The sequence below is a fragment of the Panulirus ornatus genome, chromosome 43 (assembly GCF_036320965.1).
Source record: "Panulirus ornatus isolate Po-2019 chromosome 43, ASM3632096v1, whole genome shotgun sequence".
Classification (NCBI taxonomy): domain Eukaryota; kingdom Metazoa; phylum Arthropoda; class Malacostraca; order Decapoda; family Palinuridae; genus Panulirus; species Panulirus ornatus.
In genome coordinates, this window is record NC_092266.1 from 28,923,043 (window position 1) to 28,942,237 (window position 19,195).

The window sequence follows — 19,195 nt, forward strand, 5'->3', positions numbered from 1 at the left end:
TAAATGATAAGATATCCTAAAATGGCAAGAATAAGGATGACCCATTTAATCCTTACACACCAATTGTCCCAATATGTGTAACAAAAATGTTACAAAATGTCCATATTACAAGTTATGTAAGAAAATACCTAAAATAATTGTATACTTTCCTTCATAATGGTGTGGGAAGGTGGAGAATGGAAAGGGGAGGGCCTACACTGGCAGCATCAATCTATGTAACTGTATGTGAAGTATGGTTTTTTGCCATGTACACATAATCACATTACATATGATTTCTTTACAAGACATATTTTGTACATATATTATTTTCACATATTATACGTGTTTTTATGTGTTCACCTATGAATGAATGGGGCCTTTTCTTCACCTGTTCCTGGCACTACCTTGCTAATGCAAGAAATGTCAAAGCAAATAAAAAAAGAAATTTACTTACACAAATAGAACTTTATTTACATGAATAAATGAAAAAATAACAACAAATATTAACACTCATACCCGAGGCACTCTTTCTTGTACGCTAAAACTAATTACAGTAATCAGTGTTGACATCTGGCTTCCCCTCCAGATGAGTACTTATATTCACTCTTTGAGGGTCCTCACGATGATCATTATAAATGATATTTTTTCCAGCAATGGCAGTACAGTGATAGTGACGTCGATGGATAATTGGTGGAAACAAATATCAGCTCGGATTTTTAAGAGGTTGGAACCTTTAATTCATCATGTGACAACATTAGCAGGGCTATAATGTTCATCACAAAATGAAGGGAGCAGTTGGTCTGTCATGAAGTTTTTATAATTTTGTGTAATAAACTGAGTATTTCGTAATCTATTCACAGATGATGTATGTCATGTGATTTTGATAAATGGTGCAAGCATTTATAATGGAACATTTTAATGAAAGCAATTTTTTTTCATACATAATTGCCATATCCCACATGAGTGAGATAGCAAAAGTAATCTATTTTCTATATTAATGAAGACCTTAGGAACATTACATGTAATAAATTTGATTCTGTAAGACCAGAGATAGATGTAACAGACCTGATTCTATAAGACTAAAATTCTTGTCAAGTTGCTTGATTAATTTGTTCATTTATACTGTTAGTTATGATGGATTTTCTCTTGTAAATTTAAAGAAAATGGTATTTAGTAATAATGATAAAATTGTGATTTCAAAAGTATTCAAGGTGCAACAAAAATTGCAAGGGAATTATGAATTATCTGATATATTGTTTCCATTCTCTACAGACTCTTGTGCATTACCTGTTGTAGAAATACTATTAAAAATTGATCAAACACTTTTTGAAAACCATTATTGTACCTAAAGAGTACATAAAAAACATTTCTAAACAGCTGTTACTAAGTGTAATACTTATGACACCAATATTATTGATATTCAAAAATTAACTTAAGCATTCTAAAGGTATGAAGGATAACAGTGATGGAAGAAAAGCACTTTGTTTGAATTTATGTCTGATATTTCTGATATTCTAAAATGTTTTTATTATTTCTATTAGCTCAAGACAGAACTCCTACTTCATTATATTTTTCAAATAAGACTGTTGATGCTCTGATGCTATTAAGTACATTTATTATCTAATTTATATATTTTCTTTAACATCACTTATATCATTCACTGTGTTCCTTTGTATTGCATCATCCTTGCAAAATTTACTTTCAAGACCCATTTGACTAACGTTCTGTATTGCTCCTACAGGATCTTCTTTGTAAATCATAAAGTGACCTTGGATAGCTGCTGCACTCACAGGCACTCTCAAGTTCTGTGTTTCCTAAAAAGAAAAAAATGAGCATGTATAAACATCTATCTATCTAAATCTCTGACACCCATTCCAATTGGAACTCCCTCGAAGGGGTGGCCACGGCAATAGTCTCCATAACTAGAGAACTCCAGTGCTGCTTCTTAGCCTTTAGTGCCTCACCCTTAACAGGCCACTGGCAGAGGGCAACTCTAACAGCGTTTGCTGAGGCTCCTACCTAATGATCCTACTGACTACTTCTATCTAATGCTCTTTCCAATTACTTCTACCTAATGCTCCTGAATCAATGATCCTACCGACTACTTCTATCTACCGCTCCTACCATTTCACCAAAAGGCTGGGCTAGCACATAGTACTCACCACAAGAAAATCTAAGTTATGAACAATGAGCTTTGTAAGTTAAGTGTTGTCAAGTGTTATGTAAGACAAGGAGAGACTACATTTGTGGACAGAATGCCAGTAGTTTACGTGTTAGTGAGGCAGAAAGAAAAGACAGCTACCTGGGTCAGAGGAGTGCAGCATGAAAACCAATGAACAGCTGGTCCACTAAGCAGATGTCACTAACCCTCCCGATACCCAGGTAGGTAGTGCTGGTAAAATACCTCCCTGGTTGTTGGCTACCAACTACTACCTAAATAAATAACAGCAATAACTCATTAGTAGCATTTCCTACTCCTCAGAGTGTTACTCATAACACTGGATGAAGTTCTGAGTCTGTATACAGATGCCAGCTGACCTACCAAGCTGAAAGTTTTGAGTGTTATGTTATTGATTAACTGCTAAATTATAAATAATATCTTACAAGAATATTCAGTATCAAAGTATCTATCCTCTGATAAACTACAACATGTACAGTATTTTGTAATTAGCTGCTCAGAGTCCATGGGCAGGATTGCTGAGTTTAGTTTTTTGTAGGTAAGTTACATATGTTACATCATTCAGTTATATTCATTAGGATGATTAAATCCTCTTATAGGCACATATAAGCCAAAAGTTTCAGAGGTCTGACTATTGAAAGCAGCGCAGTGTGAAGTGTTTATTTACAATCAGCTGACTAATTATGTAATGAGTGAGTCACTATATAACTCTTGTGGCTCTCTAACACTTGTGTTTTAATTAGAATATTACTGATATACTATTATATGTCAGAGGCCTTTTAATAAACTGCTAAAATGCTTATATACGTCTAAAAATATTTTCTAAAGGCTCCAGTCACAGACAAAAGTTCACATCAAGCCCAAGCCTTGTTTGAAATGTAAATAGGTTAATGAAAAGGAAAAAGAGGAAACAAGGAAAAGTATTGACAAATTATGGAGGAAATGAAAACCTTTCTTTTAAAATGTGCCAGGTCACAGTTATTGGGAAAGACACGAGAGGGTTGAGAACTCCAAAACTTTAAGGTGTTTCTTCATTCATGCTCCATTCAAAACTTTGAGGTGTTTCTTCACTCATATTCCATGTGTATGATGTTTGAACCTTGATTTCTATTTGTAAGGAGTTTAAAGTTATCCTGTGATATTTATAAGGATCTTTTATATGCTCTTACAATTCCCTGAGTTTTAGTTTTCTTTGTACGTCACTTCTATCTTTCTAGTATGGTTTTCAAGAAATAGTATTCCCAGATCTAGAATAAAATATCTCCGTTAGATATTAAAAAGGTAAGAGATGATATCAAGATAATGATTTAATTTTTTGGAGGAAAATTAACACTTTTGGGCACCCCCGAAATGAATCACACAGCAAAAGGTTGAACAGTACTCAAAACATGGATCACTGATGTAAAACAATAATTCTTTGGTACTTCAACGATCTTGAGAAGCCACATTAAGTCTCTAGTGGACATGAATACAGTAAACAAACATATGTAATCATACAAGGGACAAAAAATGTGAGTAATGTTAATGGCATCTACTGCAAAAAACTAGTTAATTCTCTGTTCACCAATTTTCATTTTCTTCAACTGAAATTGCCAAACTTCAACCTAAAAGATGCCTATTAAGAAGAAATTATGATAATGTAAATATATGGAGTAAACTTGAAACATGTTTATGAAAATTAGAAATAATGATAAAAACTAAAAAGTCAACTTACTTCTGAAAAAGTTGAACTTAAAACACTTGGAGCCTCAGGATAAAATCTGCAGAACATTGTCTCCAGCTGGTGCGGTGTGCAATAGCCAATATATTCCTTTAAATCTACACGGCCTGGCCGTATCAAAGCTGGGTCAAGCCTGAAAACGAACATGTAAACATTTAAGAGCAATGTACCTAGAAAAATAAGAAAAAATAACTTGTACACAAACACATACCATCCATACATATATCTATGTCATAGAGGGCAACCAAGAGAGCAGGAACAAGGAGACAGAAATCCTCTCAAACATATGATCACCAACAATTTCATAAACAAAGGCCAGCACGGACCTGTACCAGATACAAGCAAACACATCTAAGTACTAGTTAACTACTATGATTCATGTGCAAGGAAAGAAAATGGACACTGTTTTTTAGATTTTGCTTAAAGCATTTTGATATCAGTTAAGGTCAATCCCTACTGAGCCTTGGATTGACAACACATAAATTGCAAGGCAGCTGAAAAAAAACAGTAATATTCACTGAGCAAGACATGTAGTGCATGCCATATGCAAGTGGATAAGCACTAACAAGCACTCACCTCTTGTAGTCTACTTTTATTTTCACCTACTCTGGTCTTGAACTCATTCCCTATCATTATTACTTCATTATCATTTTTTTCTTTCATGCATTTTCATTATTTCCACTAGCTAAGGTAGTGTCAAGAACAGATAACCAAGTCCTAGAAGAAAAATCCTCCATTAGTCCCTTCCTCTGTTCCTTCTTTTCAAAATTAATACAGGAAAAGGGGATTACCAGCAACCTACTGCAATCCCTTTTAGGCATCATTTACAACATGCTGAGGATACTCCAGTTATCATTACTATCATAATGAACATTATTATTATTACCTTGGGGATAGGGGAGAAAGAATACTTCCCACTTATTCCCTGCATGTCACTGAAGGTGACTAAAAGGGGAGGGAGTGGGCTGGAAATCTTCCCATCCCGTTTTACTTTTCCAAAAAAAGTAACAGAGAAGGTGGCCAAGTGAGGATATTCCCTCCATGGCTCAGTCCTATGTTCTTAATGCTACCTTGCAAAAGCAGAAAATGGTGAATATGTATGAAAAAAATAAACATAAGTGTTATTATTCATCAACTGTTGCTACCCCATCCCACATGAAACAGCATAGCTAACTCCTGCTTCAGCGAGGTAGTGCCAGGAAAACAGACAAAAAGGCCACATTCGTTCACACTCAGTCTCTAGTTGTCATGTATAATGCACCAAAACCACAGCTCCCTATCCACATCCAGGCCCCACTGATCTTTCCGTGGTTTACCCCAGATGCTTCACATGCCCTGGTTCAGTCCATTGACAGTACGTCAACCCCAATATTATTATTATTATCATTATCATTATCAAAATCAGTATTATTAGCATTATTATTATGTAACCCTTGAGCCCTTTTCACATAAAGAAGTTCATTCAAATTCAAGTTTATGTATTCAACTTTCAAAGGAAATTTCACATAGAAATTCACCTTAAGAAATATTACAATGTAAATACTTGTGCTAACCTTTCAGGATAATTAGTTGTCATAAAAACTATTCTTGCTTCTGCTGATGCAACACCATCAAGACAATTTAGAAGTCCACTAAAGGTCAGTCGGTTGAGGCCTGCATAAGCTGCTTTCACTGTTTAAAGAAAATTTGCAAGATACAGTAAAACATTACAGAGTTCTTAAAGGAAGATGATACAGTAAAACTTTACGGAATTCTTAAAGGAAGATTATGATAATCATGCAGTAACAGGATGAACAGGAAGTTTTGAATGTTATAGCAAGTGAAATGGAAGATGTATGTGTGCAAAAAGGGATGAAGTTGTAGTGCAAGCCTTGGGCTGCAGGAGCCTTTAGAAATGTCATGGGTTACACCAGGACTCTTTCGTAGATATTTCATCATACATGACTGCCATTTCCAATGTTTGTGAGGAGGCGCCAGGAACAGACAAAGATAGGCCATGTTCCATCACTTTCATTCTCCAGCTGTCATGTGTAGTGCACCAAAACCACAGCTGTTTGTCAACAACCAGGTTCCACTGACCTTTCCATGGTTTCTTCTGACCACTTCACATGCCCTGGTTCAGTCCATTGACAGCATGTCTACCCCTGTATACCACATCATTCCAATTCACTCTATCCTGTACACACCTTTAACCCTCTGGCATGTTCAGGCCCCAATGAATGCATATGTAGATGTTTACCGGACTCCACCTACACAAGGTTACACCACAAGTGAAAAGTCACCTTTGGCAAGGCAGCATCATTGGAAGTACAGTCTCATCAAAGAACTTTTCACTCCAAAGGAGTCCACATTTCCCAACTACTGAAAGTAGTGCTACCTTGGGCTGCAGGAGCTTCAGGAATGAGGTCATGGGCAACACCATACACTGTACCTTTATCTTATACTTTCAAGACTGTATAGTTCACATTATTCTAATCTTTTACGATATATCATGTATTTAATTTCCTGTTTTATATGTAAAGTATTCTTAAATTATTTCCTTCTATTAATTACTCCAACTTGCTTAGAGTTTGTACAACCAAATATTGATTAATGTTCATGTGAAAGAGTGCACTTAGTATAGCATAGCCGCACATGAAAAGAAGAATATACACAAGCCATCAACTTTTAGAAATGCAAAACAGCATTTTCAAGGAGAATATATCAATTAAGCCATTAACTTAAGTAAAATTGTATGGGAAATGCAACTGATATGTAATGTAATGAATACTGTTAATAACACTAAAATAAATTCTTATATTTTTCTACTGTACTATTATCTGGAAGAGCCAAAATAATATTCAGAGGTCCAGTAAGATGATGGCACAAACAATTTACAGAATCATTACTCACTTTCTGAGGTCTCCTCTCTGCTCACAAAAGCTGAATCAACATCCTCCAATAGGATGATAGTGTTCTGTAAAACAGAGATTTTGCTATATTACTCAATTCTAGATATTATGAATATGAGCAAAGGTTTAGCAACATGATTAGTTACATTGTTAACCAAAACAATAAAACAAAATTTTACAAGGGGAACATGTACATAAAATGGAATTACTACAGATGAATAAATCATGTGATGATTGAGGTGTATAAAAGATTCTTCATAAATCCACTTAACTTTTTGCTTATAACTGAAAAACATTTTGGGGATAAGGGAGAAAGAACATCACCCATATATCTTCTGTGTGTCGTAGGAACTAACAAAAGAAGGTCTTTTGAATTATCACTTTAAAGTAGGAACAGAGGAAGCTTAGCAAGATATTCATACAAAGGCTTAGTCATCTGTTCATGATGCTGCCGTGCTAACAAAGGAAAGATAAGTACCACAGGGTTTTAAAAAAGAAAGTTACAGTTGATATGTAGGTAGTAGGTGATAGGCAGCCAACAACCAGGAAGGTATATTACCAATACTACCTGCCTGGGTATCAAGAGTGTTAGTGGCATCTGCTTAGTGAGCCAGTACTTCAGTGCTCATCAAATTGCATTCCTCTGACCTAGGTAGCTGTCTTTTCTTTCTGTCTCACTAACATGGGGACTACTGGCATTCTGTCCACAAACATACAATCTCTCCTTGTCATATGTAACACTTAACTCACACACACAACTCATTCTTTGTAACTCAAGACTTTCCTGCGGTGAGCACTATGCACTAGCCCTGCCTTTTGGCAAAATTGTAGGAGCAAAAGATAGAAGTAGTAGGTAGGAGCATTAGATAGAAGTAATCACTAGGAACATTAGGTAGGAACCTCTGCAAACACTGTGTTAGAGTTGACCTCTGCCAGTTTGAGTAGGGAGGACCTTGAGGAGTGGACATGAAAAGATGGAACCATGAGGTCTGAAGTGAGCCAAACAGTGGTAGAGGAGGAACTATGGTCCTGGAGACACTGAGGTCAGTGTCTATCACAGCAAAGATGGACATGTTTGAAGGTAAAAGAGTTCTGAGTGTTGTGAGAATGTATGTCTTGGGCCTTGAAAGCTAAAGGAAGGATGAGGGTGAAAAGAAATGTCCAAGGACAATATGAGGTGTGTGTCTTGGGCCAATAATGCTAAAGGAAAAAAGAGGGAAAACATGTTGGAAGAGAAATGCCTGAGAACAATGAGGTGTGAAGTTGGTTCATTGTGTAAAGAATAACAGTGCGGTACATAGGTGAGGTTATACAGTAATCTGACTGAATGAGCAGACCAAGTTGTGTTGATATGGTTTGGACACATGGAGAAGATAAGCAAAGAAAGAATAATTAAGAGAATCTACAGGTCAAAAGTGGGAGGAGACCAAGGAAATGGAAGTACATAGTGATGGAGGCTTTGCAGTATCAAGACCTGAACATTTTGTAAAGATGCATAAATGGGATAAAATTAATTTGGACTGATATTGATATGTGGGAGGTGCATGCTGTCAGTGGAATGAACCAGGGAATTAGAAGCAGTCATGGAAAACTATGAACTATTCTACTGTGCTTAGCTATGAATGGCAAGGCTTTGATTTCAATATATGATGACAACTAGAATGGATATAAGCAAATGAAGCAGTATTTCACTTGTTCCTGACACTGCCTCACAGAGGTTGGAGAAGCAGTGAGGTACAAAAAAACAATACACTTTAAACTTTCCATTTTCTACTATTACCTGCACAGGTCAGGTTACATTAAACAATGTAACTTTGCCATTACCAAGACCAAGCCTAACCAAAAGTCAGCCATAACTGAATAAATATTGCTGTCATAGGCTAGTTTTTAATCAACTGTCATTGATCTTGATACTGAAATGAAAGACTAATCTCATTTTTCAATTATCTTTTTAATTTTTCATAGAGTTTCCAAAACACTAAATAGGTATGGATAACATAGGATCCAGATATCTATAAAATCAAACTGAAAGTCTAATTTCCTAGCTACCATCTAGATAATATGAGATCTTGTTAAAAGAAAAGAATACTGCATTACAGCTTGTTACCAGAAACTTAGTGATAACTAAATTACTAACCTCAGGGGCTAGAGCCAACAAATGATTAAGTCTGTCATCAGTAAGACCTCGCTCACTGAGGTTAAGAACACAAATCCCAAGCTTTAATTCTCCAGCCAGAGCAGTGATGAAGGAACTCTTGCCACATCCTGGAGGTCCATGAAGTAAGAAGCCACGTCTGTAAGGAACCCCTAAGAGAACAGAAGGAACAATAAAATGAACAGATGCTTAAATCAGCAAACTATGTTAGGTATACAAGAATGCCTAAAGTTACAAGAAAGGTCTTAGAACAACTCCCCCCCCCAAAAAAGTAAGCATATGCTGGTAGAAATATTAAACAAAACTGCAAAAATCTAACCAACAATCAAGTATCATCACTTATTCGTATCTCTCTATCTCTAGCTTCGGTAATTAAACACTGTCAGATCATACTGCTGGCTAAAACTTTAAGCTTACTGTTGTCCAATTCAAAGCTTCTGGTTCTGTTATTTAACTCCTCTTGTGTATTCATACTTTTTATGAATGTTCTGTGCCTTCAGATCTTGCTACTACTTCTTGTACCTAATTTTGTAATATCATTCTCCCTGATGTAATTCAATATCTTACTAATCTTACTCTTAAGCTTTTTTCTAAGCAAGTCTCACTCTGCTTCCTATCCCTGCCACCTACTCAAAGCCTTGTCACTTAGCTGGTCCATTACTGGATCACCATTAATGCCCCAACCAAACCTTTCTTTTCAGTTTTATGTTTTGAGAGCATTCATAAGTGTGCACAACCATGAGTGTATGGATCTGTTATTGTAAATGATACAGAGTCTATAACAAAGAGGTTATGATCAAAGATGTTTGTCTTACCTCTGCTTGAGTACCATTCTGGATTATTCATAAAATCCTGTACATCTTTGACAATCCTTTCAGACACTCCCCTGTCTAGTACAACAGAATTCAGTGGACGTGGTTTCCTAGGATTGCCAAACTGCCGCCATTCTGATCCAAAGGCAGTGTACATTATAGTCTTGCCCTCATTCTGTTTTACCGCCAAATCTCGAGCTGTAAAGAAATGAAGACTTTGAAACTACATTCTCTTTCTTCAATATCAAGGTTATGCCTACAAAACAGTTAAGTACATTTCTGCATTTGGACTGTTATGTTTTCCTGTGGTATTTCAATCCATTAGTTTTCATGCTTAAAGATTCATAACATGTTATTTCTAAATGAACGAATTTGATGAGCTTCATTTCCTCACCTAAAGAAGATGAAGCATAACTTTTACTGCTGATATTCAAGTTGCTAGATCCACAATCATCTCATTTCCATTAACAGAAGACTCCTTTGAAATCCTATTTTTTTAACCTGATGGTGGAATAAAGTAAATTTTTCATCCCTAGGGATAGGGAAGAAAGAATTCTGCCCATGTATTCCCTGCATGTCTTAGAAGACGACTAAAGGGAATGGGAGCTGGGGACTGGAAATCCTCCTCTCCTGTTCTACTTTTCTAAAAGAACGATCAGAGATGTGGGCTAAGTGTGGATTTTTCCCTCTGAGGCTCAGTCATTTGTTACTGACACTACCTTACTAATGCAGGAAATGGCAAATATGTAGGAAAATAATCATTAAATGGAAAATAAACAGATTACAAAGACCACATCTTGACCATTGCTAGGTGATAAAGGCCTCTAGTATCTATGGCTGAGAGTCAGGAAAACATATTAAGCCAAGTATACATGCAGAGATACCCGTAATTGTGCTCTGATGTAGACTGTCCTCTTCTCACAAGGTAAAGAGATGATATGTAAATGCCTTATGGAATGAGTGTCAGGACTTCAGACAACTAAGAATTAAGTTATTTTTACACCTAAACTTTTCAATGCATGATATGAATGTATGCCTTTGACACCTCAAACTAAGAGGTGGTGGGTTGATGCCAAATTGACAGCCAGTGTGATGATAATGCCATCACCAATCTGGGGACACTGACTGGTCTGTGGGTGGACCTGGGCCAAGCCAGCAAGCTACTAGTACCAAACAGGTAGCAAAGGATGAGAGATATTCATTAGGTAGAGGCCTCTGCAAACACTGCGCTAGATTTGCCCTCTGCTATTGGCCTGTTGAGGGTAAGACACTACAGGCTAAGAAGTGGCACTAGGGTTCTTTAGTTATAGAGATTGTTGCCATGACCACCCCTTTGAGGGATTTCCAGTTGGAACAGGTGTTAAAGATATAGATAGATAGATAGATAGATATTTTCATCTCACCAAAAGGCAAAGGGTTAAAGAACTTTAACTCTGGAGATCCTAAAGACCTTTCAAAAGCTCACAGGAAGATCTGATCCTGGAGAAAATAAATTAAGGTGGTCGAAAGAAAGTAAATCGTAACCAAAGATTTATTCAATCTGTCAAATAATTCTATTAAAAAAATCACACTAACCCTCTTCTAAAATATCATAGAACAGGTCCTTATTCTTGCCAAAGGCTGTTAGTTTAACTGTCTCAAAGGGAACACCCATGTGAAGGTCTAATGTTTGCTGTGATCTTGAACGCTCTACGCAGATCCAAGTTCTTTTAAACCTGAAACAGAGTTATGCCTTTTGAACAACGATGTCGTACTTCCTTCTTATCAATACAAAACCTATGATGATAATGGACAGAGAATAAATGTGAATGTGAACAGTACGAGATTTAATTGTCAACATCTTTGAAGTACTCAAAAAACTAGAGGAAAATTATTCTTTGGTACACTACAAATAAGGTTTTGAAATATATACAGTATAACATGCCTTACTTTGCTTTAACTTTCAAACTAAATCCCTTGCAGAAAAGCACACATCAGTTCATTAGTCCTTTCAGAATTACATGGGTCTTAGCTCTGAGACCCCTCCTCTCCCTGAACTGCAAAGCAATGGAAATATCTAACAGGCACTTCTCTTGTCTTTCCCTCTCCCTGCAAGCTCCCTAGCTTTATAAGGGCCAGGTCTACAAACACCTGAGGAGTTATAATTAATTCCTTCATCTATTTCCTTAAATCCTAATTTTCTTTCATCTGAGATGGCCATGATCAGGGTATGTTTTTGTTTTGGCCATTTCAGTTACCATAAGTAATCATATGTAAGTTGTGAAATATGAAAAGCCTTTTCTCTCTGAAGCAGTGTCCTATGAGCATGAGTGATTCTCAAGGACACTCTCTAGAAAAACTGGGGTTAGGACCTTCTAACCCTTTGTCCCTGCGCTCTCCCTGTCTGTCACCATCCTCTCACTCTGGCAGCAGTAGACTGCTCGTTTTTGGGCCACACCTTTGGCCAATCAGTGAATGCCGAAAAGATGACCTATTGACCCATTCAACCTAGCTGCTAGCAGCTCAGAATTCACAAATCACTAGCATCAACCCAAAAGCATTCACATATGATACCAAGGTTTTTGAAAAAAAAAAAAAAGGGGAGGGGGGAGCAGAAGGCAGGGCCGGCCAAAGAAACCAGGAAAAGTGCTTTCCTCTAGGGTCAGTCCCATGAGCATGAAAGCATACCCACATGAAAGAGGAAGGTTTATGGAAAAAATTGAAGACAAGAAGACCAAACCCAAATGTGGAAATAAATGCCTTCAGCAGTGGACTGGGAGCACACCAGAATCATTCACTCCTGAAAGAACCCCCAGACCCATAGAGTGTAGATTCACAATGTCTAAGTTAAGGTACTGCCTAAAAGAGGTGATACATATGAAAGACCTGTTTTCCAGTGAAAGGTTTCTAAACAAGGTTAAAGTAGAGGCCAACTTCTTTACATTACGTATTTTGGTGAAAAACCGAGACTGAGAAAGTTTCTTAATCCACAAAAAAATATCCCCCTTTATAATCCCTGAAAATGTCCAAGTCTCTTGGAAATTTAGTTGGGCATAAGGCATGAAGCTCTTTTAGTGATTTTTTTCAAGAGCTGACAACAACAGATCTGTTTCGTGGACATCAGTTGGACACCATTACAAAGCCAAAATACACATAAATAAGATGAATGGCAAAGGAAAAAATCAACATACATTCAAAACACAGCAAACAATGGACTTTGGTGAAGTGTGGGTACATTGGCTACAGAAGCCTCCAAACAACAGAGGAGCAAGTTTTGCAAATGAGCACCATTTCAACCAGCAACAGTATCTTCACATATGCTGAAGTATGGTATCCCCACCATGAGATGTGCAATTGTACAAGTTTTTCATTCATAACATCTTATTTACTACAACATGACGTTTATTTTATTTAATAGTATTTCCTGTCACATTTTAACAATATCATTTTTTATGCAACCTGAAATCACTTCATACTTTTTCAAAAAATAGTACACCAATGTCCCATTAGCCTGATAAGCTTACTTCCTCAGAAATCTTTTAACCTCATTAGCAACAGCATATTTCAAAAGATCAGAATACATTAACTAACTTCATTATTCCATCTTTGCATTGATCAACTCCTCTCACATAAGGATTAAACTTGATGTTTACAAGTTCAAAAAAAAAAGACCAAAAAGAGCTATGTTTAGGATGTGTGAATTTTGCATGGTAAGTCAACACAAAATCTTTTTGAGAGATTTTATCTAATCAGTTTAGGAATATTTTATCTAATCAGTTTAGGAATGGATGAGAGATGGCTTAATGGTTTACACAAAGAGATAGCTACAATAGAAGCAGATTACAGCATATATATTGGGAGCAAATGGTAGTACAGTACAGTTATGGAAGAACAACTATCGGGCAGATAAAAAGTTTCTGAGAAGTTCAAATGCAACTATCCATGTGAAAAGCAATATATATTGGAAAAACAATTTGTATCTAGAATCCACCTTTCAGTGCAATGATAATTTTCAATCAACAGGACAGTCAGTGTATTGAGAACAGTATGATATCATCATGCATACACACCTTCATAAATGATATCAAGAAAAAGTTGTCTCTGTTTCCCAAATGCAGTAAATGTTACAGTCTCCCAAGGTGTGCCATGTTGTAGATCTAATGTTTGCTGTTCTCTTGTACGTTCCACTTTCAGCCATGTCCCTCCATACCTGGTGGTAACACCTCATCACAGACTTCAAACTTTAATGAATTCAAAAAGTTATGTGCTATAATCATTTTTTGCAGAAACTGAAAAACACTTTACAAGAGTAATGAAAAGTTTCTGCTAATATCCATGAATTATATGAAGTGATTAAAACAATTACACACATACACACACACTCATAAGGAAGGAGAATATCTAAAACTTTTCTACAAAATTATTAAGTCAATCGTCAGTTCAAGAGCCAATAATCAGGCTGAGGGAATCAGAGGGAAGAACTGTAGAAGATGATACTGGGATATGTTAGGAACTGCATAACATAACAAGTTCGAAAAAATTTTCACAGTGGAGACACTATGTCCCCAACACCAGTGAGATGTAATGGGGAAGAAGTTTTAGGAAATATCAAGACATGTAGTAAAGATATTAACACAAAGGGTCTTGAAGACATGTAGTAAAGATATTAACACAAAGGGTCTTGATCCATACAAAGCTTATGATCCTGATAAAATTTCACCATATGTACTGAAGATGTGTGCAGATACACTACACAACCTCTTGAAATACTGTTCAAGGTCTCATGGATTGGACTGGATTTGATTATAAAATCTAGGCTTATAAGCCAAGCACCGGAGCATCTAAGGCTATTCAGCACTCTTAATACATTTAGAATATTTCATCTTAGAAATTCAAGATCTCATTGGAGAGGTGCAAAATGCCAAGAGAAATGAGGAGGACAAGTCACCTATCTATAAGAAAGGAGACTGGGAACAGGCAATAAACTACAGAAAAGTTTCACTGTAGTCTGTATAGTTCTAGAAAAAAAATGATAAAAAAGCAAACAGATGACTTTCTACATAAGAGACTTCTTGCCTATCACAGTTTTGCCACCCATAATTTTGAAAAATGCACATTTAGACTAATGTGCACCAATTTACCAACCACAGCATCAAGTTTTGAGTATCCATGGTTCTCCATTGCACCATCAAAATTCTATCCAAGCACTGGAGAAATGTGAAGTGGCCATAGGCTGTTTGTGACCCAGCCCAGCTAGTCCACATATCTTTACTAGGTTGTATCACTAGGGAAAACATTGAGATAGCCTTTTGTGCTGGACAGCTAGCTGGATGCTTTGTAGTTGCTCAAATGCATAGCATTACTGGTAACATACTGCCGTCATACTATTACCTTACAGTTTTGTACGTCATAGGTTTACACTTTTATACCATAAGCATGTTGTTTTAAAAATATAAATTGTTTTTTTTTAAACCTTAAAGTTTTCATTAGAGGTCTAAAGTATGTATCTCAAGGGTCACTATCCCTAACCCTTCATTTCTCATAGGCCCTGAACCTTGCCAACCATGGGTCCTTCTAGGAACATAACCTCACTGGTTGGCGAGGGACCCCAGTATCATTCTAATAACTCGACAGTGGTACAATGAATCTAAACTTAAAAATGCACTTAACAAATATTCAAATTAAAATAAATTACTCACCAGAAAAAATGCTCGCCAACACTGGGTATAAAATCATGACGAGTAGTGATTTTACCAGTCTCAATTTGCTGGAATTTTGTCTCAACACTAAGGTGCTGAGTTTTTTTGGCTCCTTTCAGGGTGATCCATTGAAGTAGCCAATGATATGACTTATCACGACATGGAACTTCAAGAGTTGTCATGTAATGGCGTCGGAAGAGAATCATCCCCAGCTGTCAAAATGATAAAGTTGACATCATTGACACAAAAAACATGCAAAACATCTGCTTATTCAATTACAGAACAAAGCTATTCATACATGCTCAAAATATATTTTGAATGTTACATACTTCATCTTTTGTGAATAATACTTTCCAAAATTTGTCTGTAGTTTCACTCATTGAGCCCTTAACACCTCCAGACAGATATCTATGTGAAAAGAACGATGACTTTGAATGGTAATTCATACAGCAGGTTTCAAGCCTCAATTTCAAAGCAGTGTACCATGCTTAAGTACTGTCTGAATTTACAATAGTGACAACTGCTTTGTGAGCCAGCACTTTAGTGGTTGTCAAGTTGCACTTCCCTGACCCAGGTAGCTGTCTTTTCTTTCTGCCTCACTAACATGTGTACTACTGACATTCTGTCCACAAACATACAATCTCTCCTTGTCATATGTAATATATGACAATACTTAATTCACGCAGCTCATTCTTCATAACTAAATTTTCCTATGGTAAGCACTATGTGCTAGCCCTGCCTTTTGGCAAAATTGTAGGAACATGTAGGAAAGGAACATTAGGTAGAAGTAGTAGGTAGGAGTACTTGGTAGAAGTGGTCATTAGGAACACTGGGTAGGAGCCTTTGCAAACACTGCCCTAGACTTGCCCTCTGCCAATTCGCCTGCTAAGGGTGAGGTGCTAGAGGCTATAAAGCAGCACTGGAGTTCTTTAGTTATGGAGACTCTTGCCGTGGCCATCCCTTTGTGGGACTTTCAACTGGGACAGGAATCAAGAGATATAAGTAAATAGAGAGAATCAGTATTTCAGTGTGGGGAAAACATACAATGAAACATACATGATGACAACTCACTAGACACTCAGGCCTTGCTCTTGCACTTTTCAGCAAATTGTACCGAAACATCTACAAAACTTACACGTCATTTTATCGATAGAAGAAATATACTTCTACAATGATCTTTTTTTGTTGTTATATGAATAACCTGTGAGACATAAAGGGGTTAAACATACCCCTATTCTACTATTATTCACCTCCTTCCTGAGTTTTGTTATGCTCTTTCAAATTCTGAATATTTTTTCCTCCAAGATCATCAGAAAATAGTGCTGCATAAGAGAATTAAGAGAATGGCATAAGTCATTTATATTAAAGCATATAAGAATCTCAGAAGAGACAGGAAATTGTTAATACATAACTCCATAACTAAGGAAGGAGTATCTAATGAACATTTTATAACACATAACTGTTTAACACAACAAAATCCTCACCATGTAACTTTTCCTTAACACAGCAGCTCCAGCTCCAACTCCAAATAATCCAAAACCAGCACTAAAATAAGGATTATCCGCTAAAGATGATATTAAGTCTTGAATGGCCATTGTCTTGTGTCAAATTTCACAGCAACATCAACAATTCTGAGAAGAAACAAACCAAAATTTACAAAGGAACTACCTGGGGCTTTAAAATTAAACACTATTGCTATTCATTAAATTTATCCTTCACAAACATCTGTAAATGAAGTGCATCACATACATAACACTAATATATTCATGCACATAATTCCCAGCATATGCATACACTATGAACCCCACACACTGAACTCACTAATAACAATTAAATGGGTCTACAATCTGAAGTGAGTGATCAATAATACTTTTTGAAACCAAAATTTTTACACTGCTACAAAAATTAAAATAATTAATTCCAATTTTCTTCTCAAATTTTCTTCCCAAAACATGTGAAAATAGAAAAAATATGAAAACCAAACCTTACGTTTTGGAAGTAAAAGGGCAACAAACTCACTGAATATTTTGCCATGCATCAAAGAAATAATCCCAAATGAACCTTCAAGGAATATCAAACTATTGTAATGGAATCTGACCCATTAGCTTTGCTCCCGGAGTTAACGTAACGTCAATTACTATTGCTTCTGTTAATACATAGATTGTTATTTTGTCAATTACTGATTGGAGCGCTTTTATGGCGCAATCTCTGTAATGTATCCTAAAAAGAAATCATGTAAAAAAAAAAAAAAAAGGTGCTAATAATGACTCTCCACAACTCTCAAGTGTAATTTCTACAAATCACTCAACTTCCATAGCTATTTCCAATACACGGGTGAACTTAACAATAGCTGTACTATATTTGTAGTTTGCCATTGTATAATATTAGGAATTAAGTGTTCTGTTTCCTTCATGCGTACATCAGTGTGAATAGAACCCTAAGCATTGATCTCTACACAATCTCAGACCAGCAAACGTGGGGACACACATGACTCACAGAAAACAAAGATCATATCTGGCTCCAGTCTCACACCATTTTTTCACAACAAGTGGATATGAATGTTCGTTGTGCATCAATTCACCATCAGAAAGCACAACAACATTTTCCTCCATCTACCCGGTGTTTCGTCTACTCCTAACCGATCCAACAACACTTATATTCAAGGATGCGTATTTATTTCTCTCCATATTCTAATTGGTGTAAGGGTATAATATATAATTTTAGGTATCTATAACTCCTGATGATAAGACAGAGTAAGTTTATTTAAGAGTTATCTTGTTTCTAGCAGTTGGGTTCTATGTTGATTATATCAAATTTCGAAGGAAATGTATGGTAACTTTCTGTGTTGGATGAAGATGCATTACTACTTTCATTTGTTGGAAGAATAACACCTAACAGGAATAAGGAAGTGTTCATTATTATCTGGATAACTGAAACAATAATAACTAAATTCTTTTAGTAAGTGATTATACAATGAAACTGATAGATCTATATATTAGATAATTGATTCCTACTCTAAATATTTTTCCCAAGAATATACTTTTGAAGACAAAGGTGATTGAAATGCGTAAACGAAATACCAATTTAAGTTCTCAAGCACTGATAGCTCGATCAAAAGAGTTAACATTTCTCGCTGGTTTAACCGTTCGCTGTCATTTGGTAGTGATCGCTGGCTCTACTGTTCGTTGCTCTAAACTGAGATCGCTCGCTGAAATGTTCGCTGGTCGGTGCTGTGGTTGCTTACTTACTACTGAGGTTTACTAGGTAGATGATTAAACGCAGGTTGAAATACATCCTTGTCCAGATATTTTTGCGTAAAGTGGCTCGAAAATCATAAAATATTGGCTGATACTTCAAAAACCTTATTCTAGAAGTGCTCCAAGTCATGTGCTTATATATAACTATATCCTTCTTACTGAACGTTTGTTTTGATATCTAGTCCAACCCTCCCTTACATAGTTTCATAGTAAACCATTTTGGCATTATAGTATTGAAATTATTCAACATATATTCCTGTTTCTGAGGATGGGGAATAATGAATACTAGCCAAGTATTCCCTACGTGTCGTAAAGGGCGGGGAGATGGAAATCATTCCCCTCTTGTATTTCAGTTTTTAAGATTTGGAATAGAAGACTGAACCTATCGAGGGATGCTCATCCTCCTCGAAGGCTCAGGCTAGTGATTCCGAATGTGATTACATGAAATCAAGATGAGAAAAAGGCGGGGCAGGTAGCATGTTTGAGGAAAGGGGCTTGGATGTTCTATTGCTGAATGAAACAAA

General features: G+C 36.4%; 1 protein-coding gene across 2 annotated transcripts; it reads right to left on the reverse strand.

Moving 5' to 3' along the window:
- Window positions 1-1,212: 1,212 nt before the first annotated feature.
- Bcs1 (Bcs1 chaperone) lies at window positions 1,213-18,054 on the reverse strand. Of its 2 annotated transcripts, none has more exons than XM_071687389.1 (10): window positions 17,911-18,054; window positions 16,899-17,045; window positions 15,415-15,626; window positions 13,786-13,925; window positions 9,740-9,934; window positions 8,907-9,076; window positions 6,771-6,834; window positions 5,432-5,549; window positions 3,873-4,011; window positions 1,213-1,793 (listed from the first exon to the last, which is right to left on the reverse strand). In XM_071687389.1, exons 2-10 carry the CDS (start codon window positions 17,007-17,009, stop codon window positions 1,605-1,607), a joined length of 1,338 nt encoding a protein of 445 aa, XP_071543490.1. In that variant the 5' UTR covers window positions 17,010-17,045; window positions 17,911-18,054; the 3' UTR covers window positions 1,213-1,604. The 2 variants fall into 2 exon arrangements, with proteins under 2 accessions (XP_071543490.1, XP_071543491.1); XM_071687390.1 differs by lacking the exon at window positions 13,786-13,925 and adding an exon at window positions 11,312-11,451 and having other exon boundaries at window positions 17,911-18,049.
- Window positions 18,055-19,195: the final 1,141 nt, after the last annotated feature.

What these genes read in the sequence shown, in the direction of transcription:
- Bcs1 (XM_071687389.1), bottom strand. Translation starts at nt 17,009, where the DNA reads ATGGCCATTCAAGACTTAATATCATCTTTAGCGGATAATCCTTATTTT. An exon ending in GTTGGCGAGCATTTTTTCTG is followed by an intron (nt 13,926 to 15,414) that starts GTGAGTAATTTA and finishes TGTTACCACCAG; the next exon opens with GTATGGAGGGACATGGCTGA. An exon ending in TAAGTTCAACTTTTTCAGAA is followed by an intron (nt 1,794 to 3,872) that starts GTAAGTTGACTT and finishes TTTTCTTTTTAG; the next exon opens with GAAACACAGAACTTGAGAGT.